The following is a 24,895-nucleotide window of genomic DNA, read 5'->3' on the forward strand; positions in this document are numbered from 1 at the left end:
TGCTGCAGTCTGCCTGTGCTGGGCTCCCTTCTGCAGCGGCCTTGGATTCTGCCTCCCTCAGGGCTGGAGGTTGGATGTCACCCACTGAATCCTGCTCTGGAACGAGTAGATTTGGCAGTGCCGGGTCAGAAGTTGGCCTCTGTGGTGCTCAGAGTCTTCTCCAACTGAAACACTTCTGTGCTTTGAGCTCCTGTGAGCTCTGGGCTGTCTGCCTGCAGAGCTGGAAGATTTCACCTGGAGCTGCTGCAGTTTCTTCTCTCAGGGTGTCCTGTTGCTGGCTTCCACAGCTGACACCAGCTGGTCTGGGTGATCTGGAGGTTATCTGCTGGTCCTGGAGCAACGCAGGCTCTGATGGTTGAGTCCACCCTCAGCTGGTGGCAACATCTGCACAGAGCTCACCCTCTGTAAGCTGGCAGCATTCCCAACTGATCACTGGGATGTTTCCCTTGGGCTCCAGAGGCAGTTCCTACCCAAACATTGAGACAGTCCTAGGAGAGCAGGACTTCTCTGCAAGCTGTGCCCGTACAAGAGCCCTGGAAGTTCAAACAGATCAAGGGAGTGTGGGGTCAGAAGCAGCAGGCAATGGCTGGAGCTGCCCCTCACACACGTGGCCAGGAGAGCAGCCAGCCCTGCAAGCCAGGGCAGCACCAGCAGGCTTCAAACCATCACCTCAGGATCCTGCTGCCCTGGGCGGGGTTCTCACCAAAACCGGGTTCAGTGAATCACAGCCTGGTAGGGCTCGGAAGGGACCCCTGGAGATCATCGAGTCTGAGCCCTCTGGTGGGGCAGGGCCACCGAGAGGTCACACAGGAGCACGCCCAGGCGCGTTTTGAAGGGAGACTCCAGCAGCTCTCTGGCAAGCGGCTCGGGGACTCCTTTAGTTACAGAATTTCCTCCTCATGCTTAGATGGAACTTAAAATGTTCCAGGTGGTGCTCATCACCCCTGGCCTGCCACGCAGGGCACCAGCTCCAGCCCTGTGCTGGGGATGTCCTGCCCCGTGTCTCAGTCCCAGCCTCACGTCCCCAGTCCCGTGTCCCGGATGCCCGTCCCAGGCTGTGCGTGTCCAGCCCTGCCTTGTTTTCAGCCCCATTGTCCTGAGTGTCCAGTCCCATGTCTCACTTCCAGTCCTGTGTCCCAGGTGCCCACTTCTCTGTCCCCACCCCATGTCCTGAGTGTCCAACCCTGTCCCAGCTCCACCCCCACGTCCCGAGTGTCCGGCACTGGGTCCCATCTTCAGCCCCTTGCCCCAGGCATGCAGCCCCAGGTCCTGTCTTCACCCCTCTGTCCCCAGCCGTGTGTCCCATCTCCAGCCCCGTGTCCCGAGTGCCAAGCGCTGGGGACTCCATTCCGAGGTCCCAGCCCCTCCAGGGTCGCGGGGCTGGGCCGTCAGTGCACCCGGGACAAGACGCTCGAAGCGGCGCTGCCGGGACACCGGAGGAAGGCCAGGCCAGGGAGCGCCACACGAGCAGCAGAGCCACTTTCCCGCCCAGCGGAGCGGCGGGGAGGGACTATATCTCCGCGGCGTGCGCGGGCGGAGGGATCAGGGCGCGGCGGCAGGCGGCGGTGGGTGGGGCCGGGCGGCAGCGTTCGGCGTGCGGGGGGCCCGCGGCGGAGCGGCGCCAGGGCTCGGCGGAAAGCGGCGGAGGCCGTGCGGGCTGCGCTCGGCGTGGGGGGTGGAAGGCGGGAGCGGAGCGGGGCGAGCCGCGGCGCCGCCTCCCGGCGAGGGGCGGGCAGGAGCCGGCGCGGCGGGAGCGGGCGGAGCGCGGAACAGCCGGCGGCGGGAGGCGAGCGAGGCGGCCGGGAAGAGCCGGCGGAGGCGGCGGCGGCGGCGGATCCCGGACAGAGCGGCCACGGGCCTGGCCGAGCCGCGATGGAGCGGAAGAGGTGGGAGCACTCGTTCGGGCCGCGGCGGCTCAGCCCTGAGCCGAGGGAGGTGTCGCGGTGGGGCGGTGGGAGGAGGAGCCCGCCCGGGGGGGCCGGGCCCAGGCACCGGGGCAGACAACGGCCCAGCTTTTCGCTACAGGTGGCCCTGCCCGGGCGGCTGGTGGGCTGAGGGGGCCGGGGGATACCGATAGGTACCGTAGGACGGGTGCTGAGGTCTCGGGTGGGCTCTGCCGGCGGCATGCCGTGGGGCCACGAGCACCGGGGAAGTGGGCAGCGGCCGCCGGGAGCCCTGCTCGTCTCTTCGGAATGCATCGTGCCCAGCGAGCGCGGGTTGCGTTAATGCGGTGCTCGGGAAGCGGCCGTGGCACGGGCGGGAGCGGCTTTCCGCCCCCCGGGGGCTCCGCTGCTTTTCTGTCTGTCGAGGAGCTGGGAGTGGGCTGAGGCAGGAAGCTTTTGCCTGCCCGCCGTGGGGGCCGTCGCTGTAGTGAGAGTCCGGGGGCAGGGCTCGGGGTGCCTCACCCCCAGGCTTGCTGCTGCGGGGAGCATCTGGCCCGGGAGCCTCCTGCTCTGCCGGAGGTTTCTATTAATACCAGGGCTGGAGGTGGCCCATATGGATCCTTCCCGCACCCGTGAGAGGCAGCCGGGGTGCAGCCGCCAGCTGGTGTGTGAAACTTGGGTCCATCGGGGGCTGCGGGAGTGCAGCAGAAGTTGCCCGAGTGTCCTTATCTGGCCTTTCGAGCTGGCGAAAAAATGTAGGTAATCAACTTCTGCATGTGGCAGCTTTGATGTTTAAAGCAGATGATGGTGGTGAGAACAGTGGTGCTGGGCTGGGCACTAAGGAAGCTGGCAAATGCCATCCCTGAGAGCGTGAAGCTGGCGGTGCCAGTGCCACTGCTGCAGCTGACAAGAGAAGCAGACCCCTGGAGCTGGAGGAGGTGCAGCTGAAAGCTCAGAAGATCCCTGCACGTCTGAGAACTTGCTTGCAAAGCTGTCATCTCCGAGCTGAGCTTGAAAAGAGGGGGAGGGCGGCCAGGCAGCCTGCTTACAATCCCAGGTGTAGAGGATTTTCCCTTCATATCTATTTGGACAGAGATGGGATAACCAGGCCCTGCTGCACCCGTTCCTGGTTGCTGCTGCGCTCTGGGTTAGCTTGGAGTGGCAGAACACAGGAGCATGGCACGGTAGGGGTTGGAAGGCACCTCTGGAGATCGTCCAGGCCACCCCCCCTGCCCGAGCAGGGTCGCCTAAAACAGGTCACACAGGAACACATCCAGGTGGGACTTGAAAGTGTCCAGAGAAGGAGACTCCACATGCCTCACAGCATGGCAGCTCCTCCTCGTCTTTAGATGGAACTTCCTTTGTTCAAGTGTATGCCCAGTGCCTTTTGTCCTGTCATTGGGTACCACTGAGAAGAGTCTGGCCCCATCCTCCTGCCACCCACCCTTAGATTAGCATTGCTAAGATCTCCTTCTCAACCACGTGTGGTGGTTCAGAGGTGGCTCTGCCCTCTGCTGCTTGCCTGCCTGTGTGGTTTTGTGTTCAACTGCCCTGAAGGTGCAGCTGCAGGGAATGTTTGTGGGGAGCTGCAGGCAGGATTTGGGAGCCAGCCCTCCCCTGTGCCCCAACCAGCCTGGGGAGTCCATGCTGTGCCAGGGTGCTCAGCGGGGTGGCAGTTGCTGCCTTTCCCAGCTGTGGTTTAGGGCTTGGCTGCTTTCTGTCTGGAGGTTTCCTGTTGTCACCCTGAGCCCTGGCAGCCTGTGTTCTGCGTTAGGATTTCTGCTGGGGGAGTCCTGCTTTGGGCAGCAAGACACAGGGCTTGTGCCAAGTGCCTTCAGCCCTTGGATGTGAGTTTGTGAGCTGGTTGCTGGCTGGCAGTTAAACACTGCTCAAAGCTGGAGTCCCTGGGCAGGGCTTTACAGACAGTCCAGCTGCTTGTGCAGAATTGTCTTTGGAGTGGATTTTTTCATCTGCCTGTGGCTGAAAAGTTGGGAAACCAGAGAGAGTGCCTGGCTGCTGTGGTGGAGCTTGTGGGCTCAGTGTGCAGCGAGCAGGGATGCAGGATTTCAGGAGGGGAGTTAGTGAAGTGGAGGATTGCCTTTGAGAGGGTCCTGGCTACCTGCCCCTAGTTCTGGGGGAGGTGGTTTAGTGGCAGTGGCTTAGCAGCAGTGGTGGGATTGTGAGCTCTAGGTTGGATTTGGTGAGCTCAAAGGTCTCTTCCAACCTCAACCCTTCTGTGATACAAAGACAATCTTTGAAGAGTGCTGCCTTTCTGCTGAAGGTTTGATGACCAAGTATCTGAGAAGTTTGGGGTCACTGCTCTTAAAACTTAACAGAACACTCCCCCGAGCACGTCTGGTTCTGTCTGCTTTTAGTTTTAACTCCCAAACTGTGGAGGAGAACACTTCGAGTGAGCTTCTGCTTTGCCCTTTCTCAGTATCTCACTTTTACCCACAGCTTTAGATGAGCCTTTAAAATGTGGCTGCTAACAGTTGGGCTCAGTGCTGTGATGTGAAGCTGCCACTTGGGTTCTTCCCTGGGAGTGGGAAACTTCTGGAAGCTTGAGTGAGTCTGTGTACCAAAGGGCTCTGGTTTGGAGTGGGTTTTATAGGGTGGTTTGAGCCCAAGGTAATGAACAAAGACAGCTTGGCTGCTCTGCAGGGCAGGGAGCATCCTTTGGTGCAGGGCATCCACATGCATGTCAGTATGGTTTAGGACAGCTGTGCTGGCAAGGGGCAGGTCAATGCCCCAGGGGTGGCAAGGGGCAGCTTGATTCTCCAGGACTGCTCCATGCAGAGCCTGGGGACACTTATTTGTGGAGGGATGAGTGGGGTTGAGGGGTGGGTTATGGCAGCTGTAAGAGGCACCTGGACTCGTTCTGATGAAAGCTGTGAGTGTGTCTGTGCCGGCCTGGCCCGCGGTGACCGTTGTTGGGGTGTGTGACCACTGGGGCAGGACTTGGTGCAGATGCTGCAGCAGGGGGTGGTGTGAAGGTGCTGTGAGAGAAGAGGGGCAGCGTGTGAGGGGTTCCAGGTTTCACATCTCGCCTCTGGAAGCAGCGTCTGGGGGATTGCAGCACCCAAGGGGCCCCCGAGGCTGGGCTTCGGCTGGAGCAGAGCTGGGGCGAGAACGGCTGCGGAGCAGGCGGGGCTGGGCTGAGCTCCCAGCTCCGGGCGAGGCTGAGAATGTGAAACGCTTTGCACGATGCCCATCGCCCCTCGGCGAGGAAACGAGGCCTTGGGCATGCCCTGTTGATCCCCAGCTTTGCCTAGGCTCTTCTGTCTCCTTTTCTTTATCTGGCAGGGTTCGTGCGGGAGCTTCTTTCTGTCTTTTGTCCCTTTGCTTCCCGAGTTGTGCAGCTCCTGGTAGGCAAAATGGGGAGAGCGGAGGGGAGGAGACTTCGTATAATGAGGGAGGAGGGGAGAGGGCCTGGGCTGGCAGCCGCTCTCTCCTTAAGGATATAAGGCAGGGAACAAAGAGAGAGCTGCACATGGAGAGCAGCGGGCACCTGGCAGCGCTGCCCCCTTCGGTGTGCTGCTGGCGCCCGGCTCCGTCCGCAAGCCTGCGGGGGGCGCAGCTTGGGTCCGCCAGCCCCGGGGCCGGTCGGAGCAGTGGCAGCAGATAACGAACGCCCTGGGGGCGCTGAGGGCACAGCACGCGAAATCTTCTGCGGCTCTCCCGGAGCCCAGCGGAGCCGAGAGCGGCTCTCCCGGAGCCCAGCGGAGCCGAGAGCGGCTCTCCCGGAGCCCAGCGGAGCCGAGAGCGGCTCTCCCGGAGCCCAGCGGAGCCGAGAGCGGCTCTCCCGGAGCCCAGCGCAGCCTGCTCCCGGCGCGGCGCCTGCAGCCTGGCTTGGTGGAGCCTGGGCTGGGGGCTTTGTACGAGATGTCTCTCTTCGGGGGCTTTCGAAAGCTTCTGCTCTGCAGTGAAAGGAGCTCAGGCTCCGGTGCTGTGCCGCGTAGGGGCACACAAGCATTTAAGCAGTGTTTGGAATCCCTGCGTCCTGCTTTCCTGCTTCTGTGCCTTGTGACCTGCAGCAGTGAGCCTTTGGCTCCTCTTTGGTGGGGCTTTGGCTGCCTTTCTGGGCTTTTTAATTCCCCGCTTGACCCTCTCAGGTGCCTTCAGTGGTTGTGTCCTGCCAAGCCTGCTCCTGCTAGAGGGACCCCAGAGCACACCAGCTGCTCTGTTTGTGTTTGCTGAGCGAGTTCTCTGCCCAGCTCAGAGCTGCAGCTTCGCTGTTGCCCTAGGCCCAGCCAAGGTGGGGATGGTTTTGCCTTTTTCAAGATATCAGAATTAAAGCTTTTTTTTTCTGAACCTTTCAGTGCCTTTCCCATGGGCCAAGCCTCCCCAGGAAGAGACAGGACTCTGAGTCATTTCAGGTGGGTTATTTCTTTTTGGATGTTTGTGGACCTTGAGCAGCTTTTCAGATCCATTGAAAAATTCCTAGGGGAGACCCTGAACAAAAAGAACTGAAGGGCTCTGCTCACTTAAAATAACCCTCTGAGTGCATCTGGCTCTCAGCTCTGGAAGTTGCACTGCTCCTGAAGTGCACAACTCACTGTGATATATTACTTGTACATTAGTGAGACACTAACCCATAAATCAGAGCTGCAGGTCTTGAAAGAGGAGGCAGTGTCCTGTTCCTCAGGCAGCAGGAGCTTCCCTTCTTGGCTTCCCTGATGATGCTCTGGCCTGAAAGCTGCCTGATTGGGTGACTTCTGCTTCTGGACTGAGGCAGCTTCTGATGTGTGTTTCAAAAAGGGTCTCAATTTGGACTCAGATTTGTCTGCATCCAACCAGGACCTGGAGCTAAACTCCAGCGACTGCTCTGTTGCCCAAGGAAGGGGGACTGGGAAAAGAGGAGACTTGAGGATTGAGATGAAGATGGATCTAATGAAACAACAAAATTGATCCTAGTAGCAGTAGGAAGCTCACAAAGTCCTGCTCAGCCCCGGCAGGGTGCGACAGGCACTCTGCATGGGAGGGCAGCCCTCAGGAGCAGGGGGAGGTGCAGCGCCAGCGGGAGCAGCTGAGGCTCCCTCAGCAGACTTCCCCTTTTACACCTTCGTGGTGTAAATTGCTCTGGGCAGCTCCCATGGCTGACCCCAAACTGCTGTGGCTGGCAAAGGGCTCTGTTCCAGCAAACCCACAACAGGACCTCATCTCTGTGTCTGATATTCCTGCTCTCCATGTCAGCTTTTGATGAGGAAGAAATTGTTGAGAGAGGGTGGGGAGACACCAGCACAGGTTGCCCAGGGAGTTTTGGATGTCTCTTCCCTGGAGGTGTTCAAGGCCAGGGTGGATGAGGCCTTGAGCAATCTAGGCTGGTGGAGGTGTCCTTTACCCATGGCAGGGGGTTGGAACTGGACGGTCTTGAAGGTCCCTTCCAACCCAAAGCACTCCAAGAATCCAGGAATCCTTTGGCCCAAGTGTTCACACAGCTGCAGAGTCCAGCTGAGGAGTAACCAGTGCAGAAGTGCTTCCCCCTCTCTGCCCTCTGGGCCTGAGTTACCTTCCCCATCTGGCTGCCTGCTGAGCAGTGGTGGTGGCAGGGTGCAGGTGTGGGGAAGGCAGCAGCCTGGGACCTGTCAGGGCCAGCAGCTTTCTAGGCAGATGCTGTGGGGAGGTGACCACAACCTTTCGGTCACGAGTCCTCAGAGAGAGTTTCTCAGTGTTAGTCTAACTGGTGCTAACCTTCTCTGCCAGGGTTTGAGGAGCTTTCAGTACTCTTGATTCTTTCTGGCTTTTGGTCTGGGTTTGTTTTGCCTGCACAATCTGACAGAGCCTAATTGCTTTGCCACTGCCCCATGCTAATGCTGTGCTCCTGCTGCTTTTGCAGCCCTCTCCCCTCATAGAGGCTGATCCCAAAATTGTCAGGGCTGGAAGGGACCCCAAGGGTCATCCAGTCCAAACCCCCTGCCATGGGCAGGGACACCTCACACTGGAGCAGGTTGCCCAGAGCCACATCCAGCCTGGCCTTAAACACCTCCAGGGATGCAGCTTCCAGCATCTCCCTGGGCAACCTGTGCCAGGCTCTCACCACCCTCCTGCTGAACAACTTCTTCCCAACACCCAATCTGAATTCTGGTTTTGCTCCTTTCCCCCCAGGCCTATCCCTACCTGACAGCCTACAAAGTCCCTCCCCAGCTTCCCTGCAGCCCCTTCAGATACTGCAAGGCCACAGTAAGGTCTCCTCAGAGCCTTCTCCTCTCCAGGCTGCACAGCCCCAACTCTCCCAGCCTGTCCCCACAGCAGAGCAGCTGCAGCCTCTGCTCATCCTCGGGGCCCTTCTCTGGGCACCTCCAGATCTTTCCTGTCCCAGGGGCTCCAGAGCTGGGCACAGGGCTCCAGGTGGGGTCTCAGCAGAGGGTGCAGAGGGGCAGAATCCCCTCCCTGGCCCTGCTGCCCACACTGCTCCTGATGCAGCCCAGGCTCTGCTTGCTCTCTGGGCTGCAGGTGCACACTGCTGGCTCAGGCTCAGCTTCTCCTCCACCAGCACCCCCAAGTGCCTGTGCCCAGGGCTGCTCTCAAGGCAGGCACTGCCCAGCCTGGATCAGTGCTTGGCATTGCCCCAGCCCAGCTGCAGGACCTTGCACTTGGTGTTGCTGAACCTCAGGAGGTTGGCTTGTGCCCAGCTCTGCAGCCTGTGCAGGTCCCTCTGGATGGATCCTTCCCTCCAGCTGTCAGCTACACCACACAGCTTGGTGCTGAGGCTGCCTCAGTGCCACTGCCCATGGCACCAACAAAGATGTTCAACAAGACAGGTGCCAGTAATGATCCTTGAGGCATGGACCCACTGAGAGTCACTCTCTGGTGCAGCCCTCAGGCCGGGTTGGGATGCACTGAGTTGTCCACCCCTGGAGCCCAGGATGTGCTGCGGGACGGTGCTGAAGGCTCTGCCCAGCCCCAGGCAGATGTCAGTTGGGTTAAAAGCAGAACCTGGAGAGGTTGTTGGTCTCCTACCTCCCCTGTGGCAGAACCACAGCTGCTGCTGAAGGGGTTATTTCTTCTGTCCTCTCGTCCTGTGATGACTTTATTTGTTGGTGGCCTGGGTCTCTAGCTTCAGGAGTAGCAGAAGGGACCCTCAACCCCAGAGCTCTGAAAGCATTTGGCCCTCACTGGTATCAACTTGCCTCCAGCACTGATACATTTCTCTCCTGGCAAGGCCAGCAGTGTGTAGGTGATGCTTCAGGTGGTTTCAGGTTCTCTTGGGTGTTGTGAGGCTGCTGTGGGTGGAGGTGGTGAACTCTAATGTCATTGCTGTGCGCAGTGGGCAGCCTATTAGTGCTGCCCTGCTGGGATGTGACCTCACATACCTCATCCTTGGTATCCTGAGAGCAGAGAGCACTCTCTGGCAGCTTAGGGATGAGATCATCTTGTTTCACAGAGCTGCAGACTGGCGGGGCTGGAAGGGACCTCTGGAGCTCAGCCAGTCCAAGGCCCCTGCTATGGGGGCACCCACAGCAGCTTGCCCAGGAGTGCAGTGGCTGGGGGGGTTCTGGAAGCTCTGCAGAGGAGGAGACTCCACAACCTCTCTGGGCAGGCTGCTCCAGGCCTCCAGCACCCTCACACCAAAGCAGTTTCTCTTCCTGCTCAGATGGAACCTCCTGGGGTCCAGTTTGTGTCCAGTGCCCCTTGTCTTGTCCCTGGGCACTGCTCAGCAGAGTTTGCCCTCATCCTCTTGATGCCCACAGCTCCTTTAGCACTTGCTGAGTGCTGATCAGATGCCCTCTGGGGCTGCTCTTCTGCAGGCTCTCAGCCCCAGGGCTCAGCCTTTGCTCCTCTCAGAGCTGCTCCAGGCCCCCCAGCAGCTCTGCAGCCTCTGGACTCTCTCCAGCAGTTCTCTGTCTCTGTTGAACTGAGGAGCCCAGAACTGGACCCAGCACTGCAGATGTGACCTCACCAGGGCAGAGAGATGCAGAGGAGATGCTCCCTTGCCCTGCTGGCCACACTCTTGTTCATGCACCCCAGGAGCCCATTGGCCTTCTTGGCCACCAGGGCACACTGCTGGCTCATGAGCAGCTGTCACCAGCACTCCCAGGTTCTTCTGCACAGAGCTGCTCTCCAGCAGGTCACCTCCTCACCTGTCCCAACCTCTTCCATGCTGCATGGCTGAACAAAGGGCTCTGACCCTACTTGACCTGAGGGCTGCCCTCATTGCTGTGATAAAGATGTGCAGGGCAGGAGCCAGGCTTTGCTCAGGGGTGTCCAGTGACAGGGCAAGGGGCAGTGGGTGCCAGCTGAAGAAGGTGCCACAGGAACAGAAGGGAAATCTTTGTCAGAGTGAGGATGCTGGAGGCCTGGAGCAGGCTGCCCAGAGAGGTTGTGGAGTCTCCTGCTCTGTAGTCTCTCAAGACCCCCCTGGTTGTGTACCTGTGTGCCCTGCCCTGGTTACTCCTGCTCTGGCAGGGGCTTGCACTGGATGATCTCCACAGGTCCCTTCCAACCCCTCCTGTTCTGTGATCTTTGCTCCACTTGAGCCTTGTAATTATTTGCTTTGCAGCAACTTCACTTCTGGTCTTTTTCCTTGCTTCTTGCTGCTGCCTAATCCTGAAGTGCTCGGAATGCTGCTGGAGTTGTCACCAAGCCTGAACCTGCTGGTTTCGGGGAGGAGGAAAAGGAGTCCAGGGAGGTGTTTGTGGTGTTGCTCCCATGTGACACTCCTGGGAGCAGAACCAATGCTTCAAAAGGGGCATTTGTTGTTGGAGAGAGGGCAGTGAGCAGCACATTGTGCTCTCTCAGCTGGGCTGGCAATTCTGCTACTACTCCTGGGCTCAATCTTCCTCTCTACCTATAAAAAGCATTTCTGGTGGTCTGCAGTGGATTTGTCTCTTCCTCAGCCATCACGAAGAGCTCAGCTCAAAGCAGCAACATCCATTTAAGAGTTTAATGTGAGCTTTGCTTTTGGAGGGCTCAGCAGGGCTCCGGGCAGCCTGAGCTAGCTGAGAGTGTCCCTGCTGACCGCAGAGGGGGTTGGACTGGGTGCCCCTTGGAGCTCCCTCCCAGCCCCTTCAGTGCTTCTGAATCCAGCACAGCTTCTGCTCCCCTGGCGGAGCTCAGCCCTGCCTCTGCTGAGCTGCCGCAGCAGCCCAGGGGCTCTCATCTCCCTCCTCTGTGGTGGTTTTCCAGCCCCAGCGGTAAGAAGTTCCGCAGCAAGCCGCAGCTGGCACGGTACCTGGGCAGCTCCATGGAGCTGGGCACCTTCGACTTCCGCACGGGCAAGATGCTGATGACCAAAGTGAACAAGAACCGGCAGAGGATGCGCTACGACTGCTCCAGCCAGGCCAAGGTAGGCAGGGCCGGCAGCAGCCTTCCCCTGCCCTCTGCCCCCCCGCGGGACAGGCTCTGCAGGGGGTGTGGGTGGAAGCAGGGAGAGGGCAGGCTAGGACTGAGGGTTGATGCCCGAGGACCAGCACGAGAGGAGGCAAATGTGCAGGAGCCCTTCCTTAGGACACAGCCAAAGACACTGAGCACAGCCCAGCTCCAAAGCAGCAGTTTGGGCAGAAGAAGGTAGCACAAACCCAACAACAAATCATTCACTTGGTTTACTCTGCACATCAGGCTCATAAATTACTCTCCTCAGGAGATCTGCTGTGGAAGTGACCAGAGGGGCTCCAGGCAGGCTGATTGGTGAAGTTATTGTTCACAGCCAAGTGGTCCAAAGTGGTTTTGGGAGAAGGGGTAAACCACAACCAGCTGCAGAGTCTGTGCTGGGCATTTCAGGGTCACCTCAAAGCAGGGTCTCAGTGCACAGAGGGGAAAAATTTCTCCCCAGTGTTTCATCTGCATCCAGCTTCTGCCAGTCTGAAGCCATCACCTCTCATCCTCTCACTCCAAGCCTTTGCAAAAAGTCCGTCCCCAGCTCCCCTGCAGCCCCTTCAGGCACTGCTGGGCTGCTCTGAGGTCTCCCTGGAGCCTTCCCTTCTCTAGGCAGCACAGCCCCAACTCTCCCAGCCTGTCCCCACAGCAGAGCTTCTCCAGCCTCTGAGCATCATCGTGATATCTCATGGATCTGCTCCAGCATCTCCATGTCATTGTTGTGAGCTCCAGAGCTGCCCCAGCACTGCGTGGGGGGGGCTCAGCAGACCACAGCAATGGGGCAGAATTCCCTCCCTGCCCCTGCTGCCCACTGCTGGGGATCAGCTCAGGACAGGGTTGGCTCTTAGCTGACAGTGCTTGGTGCCCACCTCTCCATCCTACCCAGGTCTTTGTGGATGGGTCCCTTGTCTCCACCATGTCAACCACACCACACAGCTTGGTGTCCTCTCAGACTTGCTGAGGGTACCTCCAGCCCCCTGCCCATGGCACTGACAGGTGTCCAACAGCTCTGGTGCCAGCACTGCCCCTGAGGGCCACCACTCAGCACTGCTCTCCACTTGGAGCTTGAGTTTCCGAGTCCACGAGCTCCTCTTTTCCCTGCTGTACAGCAGTGTGGCTGTAGAACCATCTTAGCACAAGGGCAGTGTTTGGAGGGTTCCTTCTCTTTGTCTGCGACGTTTAGGGCAAGCCTGACCTGAACACGGCGCTGCCTGTGCGGCAGACAGCCTCCATCTTCAAGCAGCCTGTCACCAAGATCACCAACCACCCCAGCAACAAGGTCAAGAGTGATCCGCAGAAAGCTGTGGACCAGCCCCGCCAGGTAAGGCCTCTGCCTCCTCCAGAGCCGGCAGGCTCCTGGCTGTGCTGCTGGGAGGGTCTCAGCACAAAGCACTTGAGTATTGTGATGCTAAATCATTGAGTCGTTGAGGGTGGGAAAGAGCCTTCAAAGCATCGAGTCCAAGCCCATCCCAGCTGTCAGCACCACTGCTCTGTGTCCCGAAGCTCATCCTCAGCTCAGCTGTCTGAGCACCTCCAGCCATGGGCACTCCACCACCTCCCTGAGCAGCCTCTGGCACCAAAGACATTTTTCCTGCTCTCCAACCTAACCCTGCCCTGGCACAATTCCAGGACATTTCCTCTCCTCCTATCCCCTGATCCCGGGCAGCAGAGCCCAACCCCCACCTGCCTGCAGCCTCCTCTCAGGAGTTGCAGAGAACAATGAGGTCTCCCTCAGCCTTCTCCAGGCTAAGCACCCCCAGCTCCCTCAGCGTCTCCTCATATGATGCACTCCCAACCCCTCACCACCTTCATTGCTCTCCTCTGGGCCCCTACAGCCCCTCAATGTCTTTCTTGCCCTGTGGCACCCAGAACTGCCCCCAGCACTCAAGCTGTGGCCTCCTCAGTGCCAGTCCAGGGGCACAATCCCTGCCCTGCTCCTGCTGCCCACACCAGTGCTGAGCCAGGCCAGGCTGCTGGTGCCCTTTTTGCCCACCTGGGCACTCCCTGGCTTACCTTCAGCTGCTGTCACCCAGCACCCCCAGGGCCTTCCCTGCTGGGCAGTTTCAGCCACTGTGCCCCCAGCCTGGAGCCTTCCTGGGGTTGCTGTGAGCCTAGGGCAGGACCCAGCCCTTGGCCCTCTTGAGCCTCATGGTGGTGTGCAGCTCAGGAAGCATCTTGCAGTGCCCTCAGCTTTTAAAATCAGGACAAAATCTATTTCTGATGCAATTCCTGCAACCTGGGTTTGGATTCCAGCTCAGTTCTAGCCAGGGCTTCCTTTCCTTACCACTGGAAATCAAAGCTGCCTGCGCATTTCAGCAGCTGCTGTAGCACTTCAGGGCCATTTGCATTGTAATTGAAAATCCTGACAGATGTTCCAGCTGTGCAGGGGCTCTGTGCTGGGTGAGATCCCTGTTCCATGGGGTTTGATGTGGTCTGAGTGCCTCTCCCCTCCTTGCATAGCCATTTTTGTTCAGGTCTTGTGTATCATTACTAATGAATTCTACCTGGATGGGTAAGGTCTGAACCTCACTTGGAACGTCCTCATTAATGCAAAATCAAAGTGGGTTTCTTCTCCAGGCTTTCTATTTGCCAACAAGAAAATGCCCCCAAATTAAAGGGAATCTTTCAGCTTAAGTGGAGCTGCTGAAAGGAGGGGGAAAAATGAGAGCAGGGGAGAAAGGTTCATGGCTTTGAAGCTGGGCATGGTAACAGCAGCTCTGCCTCTTCAAAGCCGCCTCTGGAAGTGTTCCTGTGCCATTAACATCACCTCGAGCTGCCAGCCTGTTGCCTCCACAGAGCTCACCCCAGGGATCCTGGATCCTTTCTTCTACTGAGTCCAGACAGGAGCTGCTGAGCTTCATTAGCCCCTTCAGACACTCAGCAGTGTCCCTCTTTGGGCCATTTTGGACTCTTGCAGGTCAGGTGGAATTAAAATAGTGAGAAATCCTCCTGAGGGGGAGAGGGATTGCAGCCAAATGCAAACCTGTCCTGCAAAACTGCCACCTTTCACACTGGAAGCTTCTCTGCCAGCTTCAGAAGGCCCTGTCTGGAGTGAGGCTTTGCTGGGGATGGGGCTGGAGCTGGGTTGGTGCTTGGGGGGGGTTGGGGCAGGTAGGCAGAGGTTTGAGCAGGGTTTCATAGAGTCCAGAATGGATTGGGCTGGAAGGGACCTTCAGGACCATCCATTGGCTACCCCTGGCATGGGCAGGGACACCTCCACCAGCCCAGGGTGCTCAGGGCCTCATCCAGCCTGAACAGCTCCAGGCAGGATGCAGCTGCAGCCTCCCTGGGCAGCCTGTGCCAGTCTCTCCCCACCCTCACTGCCAACAATTTCTTCATCTACACTCTCAGTCTCCTCTCCTCAAGCTTCAATCCCTTCATTCTTGTCCTGTCTCTACAGCCCTTTCCTAAGGCAGTAGCAGACCTCTGCTCCCAGTGGTGTTGCTGGGGGGTGGGGGGTTGGAAGTGGAGCAGGGCAGAGTTAGGTTGGACATCAGGAGGGAGTTGTACACAGTGAGGGGGGGAGAGACTGGCACAGGCTGCTCAGGGAGGTGGTTGAGGCCATCCCTGAAGACATTCAAGCTCAGCCTTGCTGTGTCCCTGTGCAGCCTGCTCTGGCTGGAGGTGTCCCTGTGACTGCATGGGGTTGGTCAAGATGCCCTTGGAGGGTCCCTTCCAGCCCCATGCAGTCTAAGAAGCTGTTCCCACGACCCCCTTGGCTGGTTGATAAAGGAGCTGGGCAGAGCTCTGTGCCCTGTTGGGAGGAGGTTGCTGAGGGGGTGCAGGTGGCTGAGAGCTGTTAGGCAGCAGAGCTCAGTCCTGCTGCACAGATATTGTAACCTGACCTCTGCATTTTCACTGCTCAAGTTACTACTCGTTGTAGCACAGCTCCCTCCACCCTGCTTGTGCCTTCCTTCTCTACTGGCAGCAGTGGAGGCTGCTTCTGAGAAGGTGAATTGGAGGTTTCTGTGGAATGGTAGAATTGTTTTGGCTTCAGAAGCCTTTTGAGGTCAAGTCCAACCCTGAGCCCAGCACTGCCAGTCTGGTGCTAAGCCATGCTCCTAGCACCACATCTGCACAGCTCTTCAGTCTCTCCAGGACTGAGGTCTCCTCCACTGCCCTGGGCAGCCTTTTCCAGGGCTTGACAACCATTTTGAGGAGGAAATTGTTCCTTATGCTCAGCCTTTGCCTCCCCTGGGGCAGCTTGAGGCCATTTCTCTTTGCTTTCTCACTTGCTGCCTGGGAGAGGAGTCTGCCCCACACCTGTCTCCAGCCCCCTTCGAGGGGGTGGTTGGGAGCAGTGAGGTCTTCCCTCAGCCTCCTCTGTGCCAGGCTGAGCAATCCCAGCTCCTCAGCCCCTCCTCACCAGCTCTGTTCTCCAGACCCTTTATGAGCTTCCTTTTCCTTCTCTGGACCACTGCAGCCCCTCAGTGTCCTTCTTGGGGTAAGAGACCCAAAACTGAAGCTAGCATTTGAGAGGTGTCCTCACCAGTGCCAGTCCAGGGGGACAGTCACTGCCTGGTCCTCCTGCTGCATTGCTGGTCCAGGCCAGGCTGCTGGTGCCCTTCTTGCCCAACTGGGCACACTTTGGTCATCTTCAGCTGTTACCAAACAGCACCTCCAGGTTCTTTTCCAGCAGGCAGTTTCCAGCTGCTGCCCCTAGCCTGGAGCCTTTCTGGGGTTGTTGTGACCCAGGGGCAGGACCCAGCCCTTGGCCTTGTTGATCCTCATCCCATTGGATTCGAGCCTTGGATCCAGCCTGGCCAGGGCCCTCTGCAGAGCCTCCTGTCCTTGAGCAGATCAATGTTGCCACCCAGTTTGGTGTCACCTGCAGACTGGCTGAGGGTGCCTCGATCCCCTCATGCAGGGCATTGGTTTCTGTCTGTCTGTCCACAGTCTCCACCCTCACTACCACGCTGCTTTATTTCAGCGTCTGCTCTGCAGCACAGAGCAGGGAGACCTACTCCTTCCTGGGTCTTTGCATTGCACAGCTGAGAGCCCCCTGAGGGACAGCTTGGAACTGTCTGACCAGGAGTGCTCTGGATTTTAACCTCTGCCACAGCAACTCCAGATGGTGTGCTGAGTCCCTCGGGTGCTGATCCACCTTCACCTCTGTGCCAGTCCCACGCTAGAGAGTGCCCAGCCCTTGGCTTTCAGCTGTGACTGTCACAATCACACAATCAGCTTGGCTGGAAAAGACGTTTAGGACTGTGAGGTCCAACCCTTAGCCCAGCACTGCCAGGTCACCACGAGCCCATGGCCCTCAGCACCACACTGGTCACAGGATCACAGATTGCATGGGGTTGGAAGGGACCCTCCCAGGGCATCTTGGCCAACCCCCTGCAGGCAGCAAGGGCAGCTCCAACCAGAGCAGGCTGCCCAGGCCCACAGCAAGGCTGAGTTTGAATCCTCAACCACCTCCCGGGGCAGCCTGTGCCAGTCTCTCCCCACCCTCACTGTGCACAGCTCCCTCCAGTGTCCAACCTAACTCTGCTCCACTGCCAAACCACTGCCCTCAGCCTGTCCCCACAGGCCCTTCTGAGCAGTCCCTCCCCAGCTGCCTGCAGGTCCCCTGCAGATACTGAAATGCTGCTCTAAGGTCTCCCTGCAGCCTTCTCTTCCCCAGGCTGCACAGCCCCAACCCTCCCAGCCTGTCCCCACAGCAGAGCTTCTCCAGCCTCTGAGCACCTTTGTGGCCTTCTCTGGACTCTTTCCATCAGGTCCATATCTTCTTTGAGTTGAGGACTCTAGAGCTGGCCCCAGCCCTGCAGCTGAGGTCTCCCCAGAGCCCAGCAGAGGGGCAGGATCCCTCTCTCCAGCTCTGCCCACACTGCTCTGGGTGCAGCCCAGGCTGCCCCTTGGCCTTCTGTGCTGCCAGTGCCCACTGCTGGCTCCTGCCCAGCTTCTCCCCCAGCAGCAGGTTGCTGTTGTAGGCCTTGTTCCCCTTGTGAGAGCTGCTAACTGACAAAGTGATGTGGGCCCAAGTGTAGATATGGGTTATGGAGTCAGAGGCTGGAAGGCATCTCAAGGATCATCCAGTTCTAAGCTCCTGCCATGGGACACCTCACACTGGATCAGGCTGCCCAGAGCCACATCCAGCCTGGCCTTAAACACCTCCAGGAATGAGGCTTCCAGCACCTCCCTGCACAACCTGTGCCAGGCTCTCTTCACCCTCATCCTGAGGAACTTCTCCTCTACAGCTGAGTTTTGGCAGGCATGCAGAGGGGACAGAAGCATGCTGGGGTTGGAGGTGACCTCTGGACTCAGCCAGTCCAATCCCCCTGCTCACCAGGGACACTCACAGCAGCTTGCCCAGTATCACCATGGCCAGGGCTGGGTGCAGACTGTCTGGGGTCAGTTCTTAGTCTCTCAGACCCTAGGTAAGGTTGCTCTCTTGGCAAGCAAGGGCCACTGCAGCTCCCAGCTCACTGCCCATTGCTCAGCCTTGCTGCTGTGGATGGAGAGCTCAAGGTGTGTCTGGCCTAGAGCTGGACACAGTGCTTCAGATGTGGTTTCCACAGGGCAGAGCAGAGGGGAGGAAGAAGAAGTCTCACTCTGAGCTGGGGTATAAAGAGAAAGTCTCCTTTTAGGCTGTGACTCAGGAGAGAGCAGCTGTGGGGCTGGTTGGCAGCGAGGATTGTGCCCTGCTGGCACTCAGAGCTGCCTCCTGTGGTAGCTCCAGCAGAAGGTTGTCTGCAGCCTCCTGCCCTCGCTGCAGAGCAGGGGCTCTGTGCACTTGTGCCAACACAACTTCTCTTTGCTGTCAGCTCTTCTGGGAGAAGAAATTAAGTGGCCTGAATGCCTTTGACATTGCAGAGGAGCTGGTGAAGACCATGGACCTGCCAAAGGGCTTGCAAGGTAACCCGAGCCTGTCCTTGTCTCCAGGCGTGGCACTAGGATGCCAGTCAGGTGCAGTGTGAGGCCTCCTTGCTCTGCAGTGCTCCTTAGTGATGTGAGCAGCCCAGCTCCAGCAGGAGCTTTGGCAGCCTCTGGCTGGGCGGTTTGGTGCCCCTTGTCGTGAGGAGATGTTGAAGCAAAGCTTCTTAACTTGCTTGGGGGATTAAATTCATTCTCCAGAAGCAGAAAGGAAGCAGCAAGGAAGCAGCTTCCATTCCCAGCTCCTTGGGGTGGTTTTGTGTGTAACAGACCAGAATGTTGAGCTGGGTTTAGATAACCTTGGAGAGAGCTGGGCAGGTGCTGCTGGAGTGGTTAGGACAGGTCTGTGCTGTGGTGGCTTTCAAAGCACAGCCTCTGCTTGCTCATAAAGCTTTCACCAGTGCCTCTTGGCCTGCTCTGCTGCTCCCTGCCTCCTGCCACCCTCTTGCTGACTTTTCTTCCCCCCTGCAGGGGTTGGCCCTGGCTGCACAGATGAAACCCTGCTCTCAGCCATCGCCAGTGCCCTGCACACCAGCACCATGCCCATCACTGGGCAGCTGTCTGCAGCCGTGGAGAAGAACCCTGGGGTCTGGCTGAACACCTCACAGCCACTCTGCAAGGCATTCATGGTGACAGATGAAGACATTAGGTATGACCTGCAAAGCTCACTCTCTCACCAGAAGGTTTCTGGTGGTGAAACAGTTCCTGCTCACCCACATCTCTTTCTGCTCCACTGGCAAGTTTCAGGGCTGCTGGAGCACTGTGGCTTGCTGGATTCCTTTGGGTGCCTCCTTAGCTGTAGAGCAGGGAAAAGCAGTTACACGAAGCTGCTCTCATGCAGATGTGGACTCAAAGCCTGCTGTGAGCTTGGCTTGGCCATGCTCACTTGCTCTGAGGATTCAGGCTCATATCTGCTTGGATTGGAAACGCTCGAGTGAGCTCTGAGCAGAGAAGGATTGGAGAAAGCCTGAACAGTGCAGTTCTGCTCTCTCCTCCCTGCTCTTTCTCTCTCTTCTGTTTATCTTCTGTCATGCCCTGTCCTTCCCCCAGTGCCAGCACAGCCCCAAGCCGAGCCCTGGCCGCGGCAGCTGCAGTCGCGGCTGAGATTGATTTCAGCAGTGAGTTCTCCTACTGAGCCCAGGCTGACCCAGTGCAACGCCAAGCACTTGGCAGGAGCTGCACACCCCCAGGGCAGCAGCCCAGCAGTGCTCTTTGCCCCCTTCACCAGCATTGTTCTGCCTCTTGGGCTGAGCAGTCTCTGAATTACAGGATGAGCTCCTTCTGGTGCTTGGTTCAGACTGAGTGCCCAGGACAAGTGCTGTGTGACCTCCCGTGGCTGAGGTGCAGTAGGAGTCCCCTGGGCCACTGAGTGTGATAACTTCTGTGCTCTGAGCTGTAAGGTTTCAGGGTGGCTCAAACAGAGAATGAGCCAAAGGCTGGAACTGGTCAGAAGTTTCACTTCCTGCAGTTTCAGGTTTGGAGCTCAGCAGGGTAGGCTGAGATCTGGTTTGATACTAGCACTGGGGACTGAAAAGACCTTGAGTCAGCTGCTGCATGAGAGTGATAGAGAGTCACAGACCTCCCAGCTCATCCAGCCCAACCCCTGACCCAGCACTGCAGGCTCAGCACCAAACCATGGCCCCAGGCAGCAGCTCCACAGGCTGCTGGAACGCCCCAGGGGTGGGGACTGCAGCAGTGCCCTGGGCAGCCTGTGCCAGTGTCTGAGAACCATCTCTGAAGAATTCTTTCCTGGGATCCAGCCTGAGCCTCCCCTGGGGCAGCTTGGAGCCATCTCCCCTGCTGCTATCACTTGACACCGAGGAGCAGAGGCTGCCCCCTCCTCACCCAGCCACCCCTCAGGGAGTGCAGTGAGACAGAAGGTTCCCCTCAGGGAGGCAAATTTCAGCCAGCACCACAAAGGACAACACTAAAGGCTCACTAAGTATTGGGCACCTGCATGTAGAGGGCAGTGCCAGGCAGCTGTTGCCTGATGCAGCTCCTGCAGAGGACTCTGCCCGAGCCCAGCCTCCTGGGGGTGGAGGTTCCCTGCCCTGAGCAGAGGGCTGACAGCAGTGTTGGTTGCTTTGGGGCAGGAAGCAAGAGGAGCTGGTGCAGCAGGTGAGGAAGAGGCTGGAGGAAGCCCTGATGGCTGACATGCTGGCCCACGTCGAGGAGATAGCCAGAGATGGGGAAGCTCCTTCAGAGAAAGAAGGTGGTGAGGAAGAAGAGGAAGAGGAGGAGGAGGACCAGGACCATGACCAGGAGATGGAGAATGTATAGTCCAGGTAATGGGAGAGGCTTCTCACCTTGAGCTGTGTCTCAGGGAGGCCAGAAGTGTTTGCAGGACTCCTGGTGCCTGCTGACAGCAGATCTCTGCTCTGGGGTGTGCACTGCTCAGGGGGTGGCAGGAGGGCACCAAACCTGCTGGGGCTGAGATGTCTGCTGAGTGCTGGGGGGGGCATGGAGGGTTCTAGGCCATGTCTGTGTCCTGTGGGCTAAAGGTGGAAGCAGAACAAGCCTGAGAGCTGCCCTCAGAGTTGCAGAGTGGGTTGGAAGGGACATTCAGGATATCCAACCCCTGCCCTGGGCAGGGACAGCTCCCCCAGCACAGCTGCTCAAGGCCTCAGCCAGCCTGGCCTTGAGCACCTCCAGGCAGGAGGCAGCCACAGCCTCCCTGGGCAGCCTGTGCCAGGCTCTCCCCACCCTCACTGCCAGCAATTTCCTTCTCCTCTCCACTCTCACTCTCCTTGCTCAAAGCCATTGGCCCTTGGCCTGGCACTCCCAGCCCTTGTCCAGAGTTCCTCCCCAGCTCTCCTGGAGCCCTCAGGGCCCTGCAGCAGGCCCTTGTAGAGGAGGATTCTGTCATGGAAGTGGCTCTGTTCTTAAAAATCAGTCTCCTGATGCCAGTTCCCTCCAGTTCATTTATGATTTCTAGTGGTAGGCAGGAGGAGTCTGGGCAGGGCTCTGCTCCTCCCCTGCCTGCCTTTCCCTTCAATTCTGCATTCTTCTTCCACCTTTCCTTGGGAGAGAGAGTGGGTGGCAGGTCCATGGAATGGTTTCAGTTTGGTGTGTAGCAAGTTAGTAAAAGGCAGCCTGGGCACCCAGAGAGGGAGGCTGCTGGAGCATGTCATAGGGGGTGGGAATTTATAGCTGAAGGTAGCAGGCTGAGAGCAGCCCTGAGGAGAAGGCCTTGGGGGTGTCAGCTGGTGCCAGAGTGCCCAGGAGCCAGCACTGGTCACAGCCCAGAGGCAGCTGAGTGCTGAGCTGCAGCCAGAGCAGGGAGAGCAGCAGCACAGGGAGGGGACTCTGCCCCTCTGCTCTGCTCAGCCCTCACCTGCAGCACTGCCTCCAGCTCTGGGAACCCAGCACAAGGACCTGGCGCTGCTGCAGAGGCTCCAGAGGAGGCCACAGAGATGCTCAGAGGCTGGAGAAGCTCTGCTGTGGGGACAGGCTGGGAGAGTTGGGGCTGTGCAGCCTGGAGAAGGGAAGGCTCCAGGGAGACCTCAGAGCAGCCCAGCAGTGCCTGAAGGGGCTGCAGGAGAGCTGGGGAGGGACTTTGGGCAAGGGCTGGGAGTGCCAGGCCGAGGGCCAATGGCTTTGAGCTGGGAGAGGGGAGAGTGAGAGTGGAGAGGAGGAAGAAATTGTTGGCAGTGAGAGTGGGGAGAGCCTGGCACAGGCTGCCCAGGGAGGCTGTGGCTGCCTCCTGCCTGGAGCTGTTCAAGGCCAGGCTGGCTGAGGCCTTGAGCAGCTGTGCTGGGGGAGCTGTCCCTGCCCATGGCAGGGGCTGGCACTGGATCAGCTTTAAGGTCCCTTCCAACTCAACCTATTTTGGGATATATTGAACCCCAGGAAACATCTGCAAGGTTAAAGGCAGAGTTCCAGCAGTACCTGCAGGGTTGGCAGGAGGCTGCTTTGCCTTTGCCCACCCTTGCACTGGCACAAAGGCCTTGTGCCTTGTTCCCAAGCATTTCTCTTTCACACAGTGGAAGCTTCTAAAGCTGCCTCTTGGATGTTAAGGTTTTTTTAATCATCCTGTAAATGAAAATAGCTCTGAATAGTGAGCCCTGACTGCAGCAGAGCAGCAAAGAGCAGATCCACGAGGCTGAGTCTGGGTGCAGCCAGATGCTGAGTGCTGCACTGGAGAGGGAGAGTGCCTCATGCAGTGGAGCAGAGCTGCTCCTGCCTGGGCCTCTGTGATGTATCCCTAGGCAGGTGCACGGTGAGCATCCTCAGCAGAGCTGCAGGGAGATGAGAACACAACTTCCTGGGATTCATTTGGATCCTTTCCACTTTAGCCTAGGAGAGCAATTAGTGCTCTGTGGCTGCAGCAGGGGAGGGCAGTCCCTGGGTGCTTCATTAGGTACCCAGAGAGCCTGAGAGGCAGGAGTCAGGAGTGGGGAGGGGGAGGAAAGGGAATTTTCAGCATGAACAGCAGAAGAAGAGCCCCTTGGAGGGAGTGGCAGCTGTGCTGCAGGGGAGGCAGGAGTGAGCTCTGCTCAGCAGTCCTCCAAGCTGGGAGAATGTGAAGTCTGTTTGGCCTTTGGGAGCTGCCCTCTGAAACCTGTGCCCTCTGCACTGCCCTGGGCCACTACAGCCCTAGCAGCAGCTAGGGACAGGGAGGGGAGAATCATGGAGTCTCTGAGGCTGGGAGAGAGCATTCAGTTCATCAAGGCCAACAGTAACCCAGCTGCCAGCACCACTGGCACATCTGCAGCTGCTTGAGCAGCTCCAGCCAGGGGCACTCCACCACCTCCCTGGCAGCCTCTGCCAGGCCCTGACCACTCTGGCACCAAAGACATTTTTCCTCCTCTCCAACCTAACCCTGCCCTGGCACAATTCCAAGACATTTCCTCTTCTCCTGTCCCCTGACCCCAGACAGCAGAGCCCAACCCCCACCTGCCTGCAGCCTCCTCTGAGGGAGCTGCAGAGAGCAATGAGGTCTCCCTCAGCTTCCTCTGCTCCGCACTGCTCACCCCCAGCTCCCTCAGCCACTCACAGGGCACCCTGCCAACCCCTCACCACCCTCACTGCCCTTCTCTGGACCCCTCCAGCCCCTCTATGTCTTTCTTACCCTGTGGCACCCAGAACTGCCCCCAGCACTCAAGCTGTGGCCTCCTCAGTGCTAGTCCAGGGGCACAATCCCTGCCCTTCTCCTGCTGCCCACACCAGTGCTGAGCCAGGCCAGGCTGCTGGTGCCCTTTTTGCCCACCTGGGCACTCCCTGGCTTACCTTCAGCTGCTGTCACCCAGCACCCCCAGGGCCTTCCCTGCTGGGCAGTTTCAGCCACTGTGCCCCCAGCCTGGAGCCTTCCTGGGGTTGCTGTGAGCCCAGGGCAGGACCCAGACCTTGGCCTTGTTGAATCTCATCCCACTGGCCTCAGCCATGGCTCGAGCCTGGCCAGGTCCCTCTGCAGGGCCTCCCTCCCCTCCAGCAGCTCAGCACTTCTTGCATTCCTTTCTGCTGCAAAGCCCCAGCACAAAGTGTGTGCTGCAGGGGAGGCAGCAGCAGGCTCTGCTCTGGCCTGGCTCCGTTTGTTCTGTTCAGGTCTCCCTTGCTCTGAAGACATCAGCACTCCTGCCTGGCTTCCAAGGTCTCTTTTCTCTTTCCTTTAGGGAGTCCCATCTCAGAATTCCCAGGGGCAGCCCTCTCAGCAGGGTCAGCACAACACTTACACAGCCAGGGGTGTCTGCAGGGTGAACCACACCAACAGCCCAGCCGCAGCTGTCAGCATCTGGATGACCACTTCAGGAACCCCTCAGGAGCTGCTGAGTCTCAGTGCTGAGGAGTTCTGAGGGTGGAGCTTGACTCAACTTCTCCTCCCCTCCTCCTTTTTGGTTTTTTGTTGTTTTTTGGGGGTTTTCCCCTTTCTTTTATAAAGGGGTAGGGTGAGTGGGGATGCAAAGGGAGGGAATAAAGGAATATAAAAGACTGGGGGGGTGGGGGAGGGAATCCTGGGACCCAACTTCTGTCCCTTTGTCCTTGTGGTTGTTGTGGGCAGTGATAGCTGATGAATTTTTAAGCTTTTCTATCCAAGTGATTTGAGCATTGACCCCTGGGAGGAGTTTTCTCTCTGCCAGAGTAGTGAGAGATGCTCCCTCTGGCTCCTTGGCCTTTCTTGCTGTGGGCTGCCTCTTGGTGCCAGGCTGCAGAGAGGTCATTTTACCTCTGGGGGTCATTTTGGGTCACTGAATTGCCTTTTCCTCCCGAGGCCACATTGGTCTTGGCAGTGTAGTCTCAGAGATGAGGCTCTGGCAGGATCTTGGACTCGAAGGTCTGCAGAGGTCCCTTCCAGCCCCTCACACCCTGGGGTGAGCTGCCAGTGCCTCTGCCAGCTGGGCTGTGAGGGCAGGGCAGGACAGAGGAGTTGGCCTCCCAGCAGGGCCAGGCCGGGTTGGGTTGGTTCCAGCAGGCACAGCCACACTGGGCTTTGCTCTGGAGCTCTCTCTGTGTGTCTGAGCGGAGCTGCAGAGAAATAAACCCACCCCAGGGAGGGGTTCAGGTCTTGCCAGAAGGCCTTGCTCAGCTGGAGGTGGAAGGATGGCTCCTGCCTGACTGACAGGCTGGAAAACCTCCTCTCCTCTGGTGCCAAGAGCCCCTGCCCTTGTCCTGACTGTCTGGAGGGAAGGGGGATGCATGCCCCGGGCTGCTGGCCCTGTGCAGGGGTCGTGTTCTGACCTCTGCTGCAAACAAGGAAGGAAAAAGAAGAAAAAAAAGGTGGATTTTTTGTTTTTTATAATTGGTAGCTAAAGAAAAGCAAAGACAGAACCAAACCACATCTGGAAAGCTTTCTGAGCATTAAACCTTTCTTATTTGCATGTGCA

The 24,895-nt window shown here is 58.3% G+C and overlaps 1 protein-coding gene across 2 annotated transcripts; it reads left to right on the top strand.

Annotated features, from left to right (window-relative positions):
• Positions 1–1,732: 1,732 nt before the first annotated feature.
• MBD3 (methyl-CpG binding domain protein 3) lies at positions 1,733–24,895 on the top strand. 2 transcript variants are annotated; one of them, XM_064174928.1, is made up of 8 exons: positions 1,733–1,886; positions 6,203–6,259; positions 11,010–11,169; positions 12,382–12,519; positions 17,966–18,056; positions 18,546–18,723; positions 20,168–20,359; positions 23,687–24,895. In XM_064174928.1, exons 1-7 carry the CDS (start codon positions 1,873–1,875, stop codon positions 20,352–20,354), a joined length of 825 nt encoding a protein of 274 aa, XP_064030998.1. In that variant the 5' UTR covers positions 1,733–1,872; the 3' UTR covers positions 20,355–20,359; positions 23,687–24,895. The 2 variants fall into 2 exon arrangements, with proteins under 2 accessions (XP_064030998.1, XP_064030999.1); XM_064174929.1 differs by lacking the exon at positions 1,733–1,886 and adding an exon at positions 2,058–2,077.

Source organism: Pogoniulus pusillus, chromosome 41, assembly GCF_015220805.1.
Source record: "Pogoniulus pusillus isolate bPogPus1 chromosome 41, bPogPus1.pri, whole genome shotgun sequence".
NCBI classification, from domain to species: Eukaryota; Metazoa; Chordata; class Aves; order Piciformes; family Lybiidae; genus Pogoniulus; species Pogoniulus pusillus.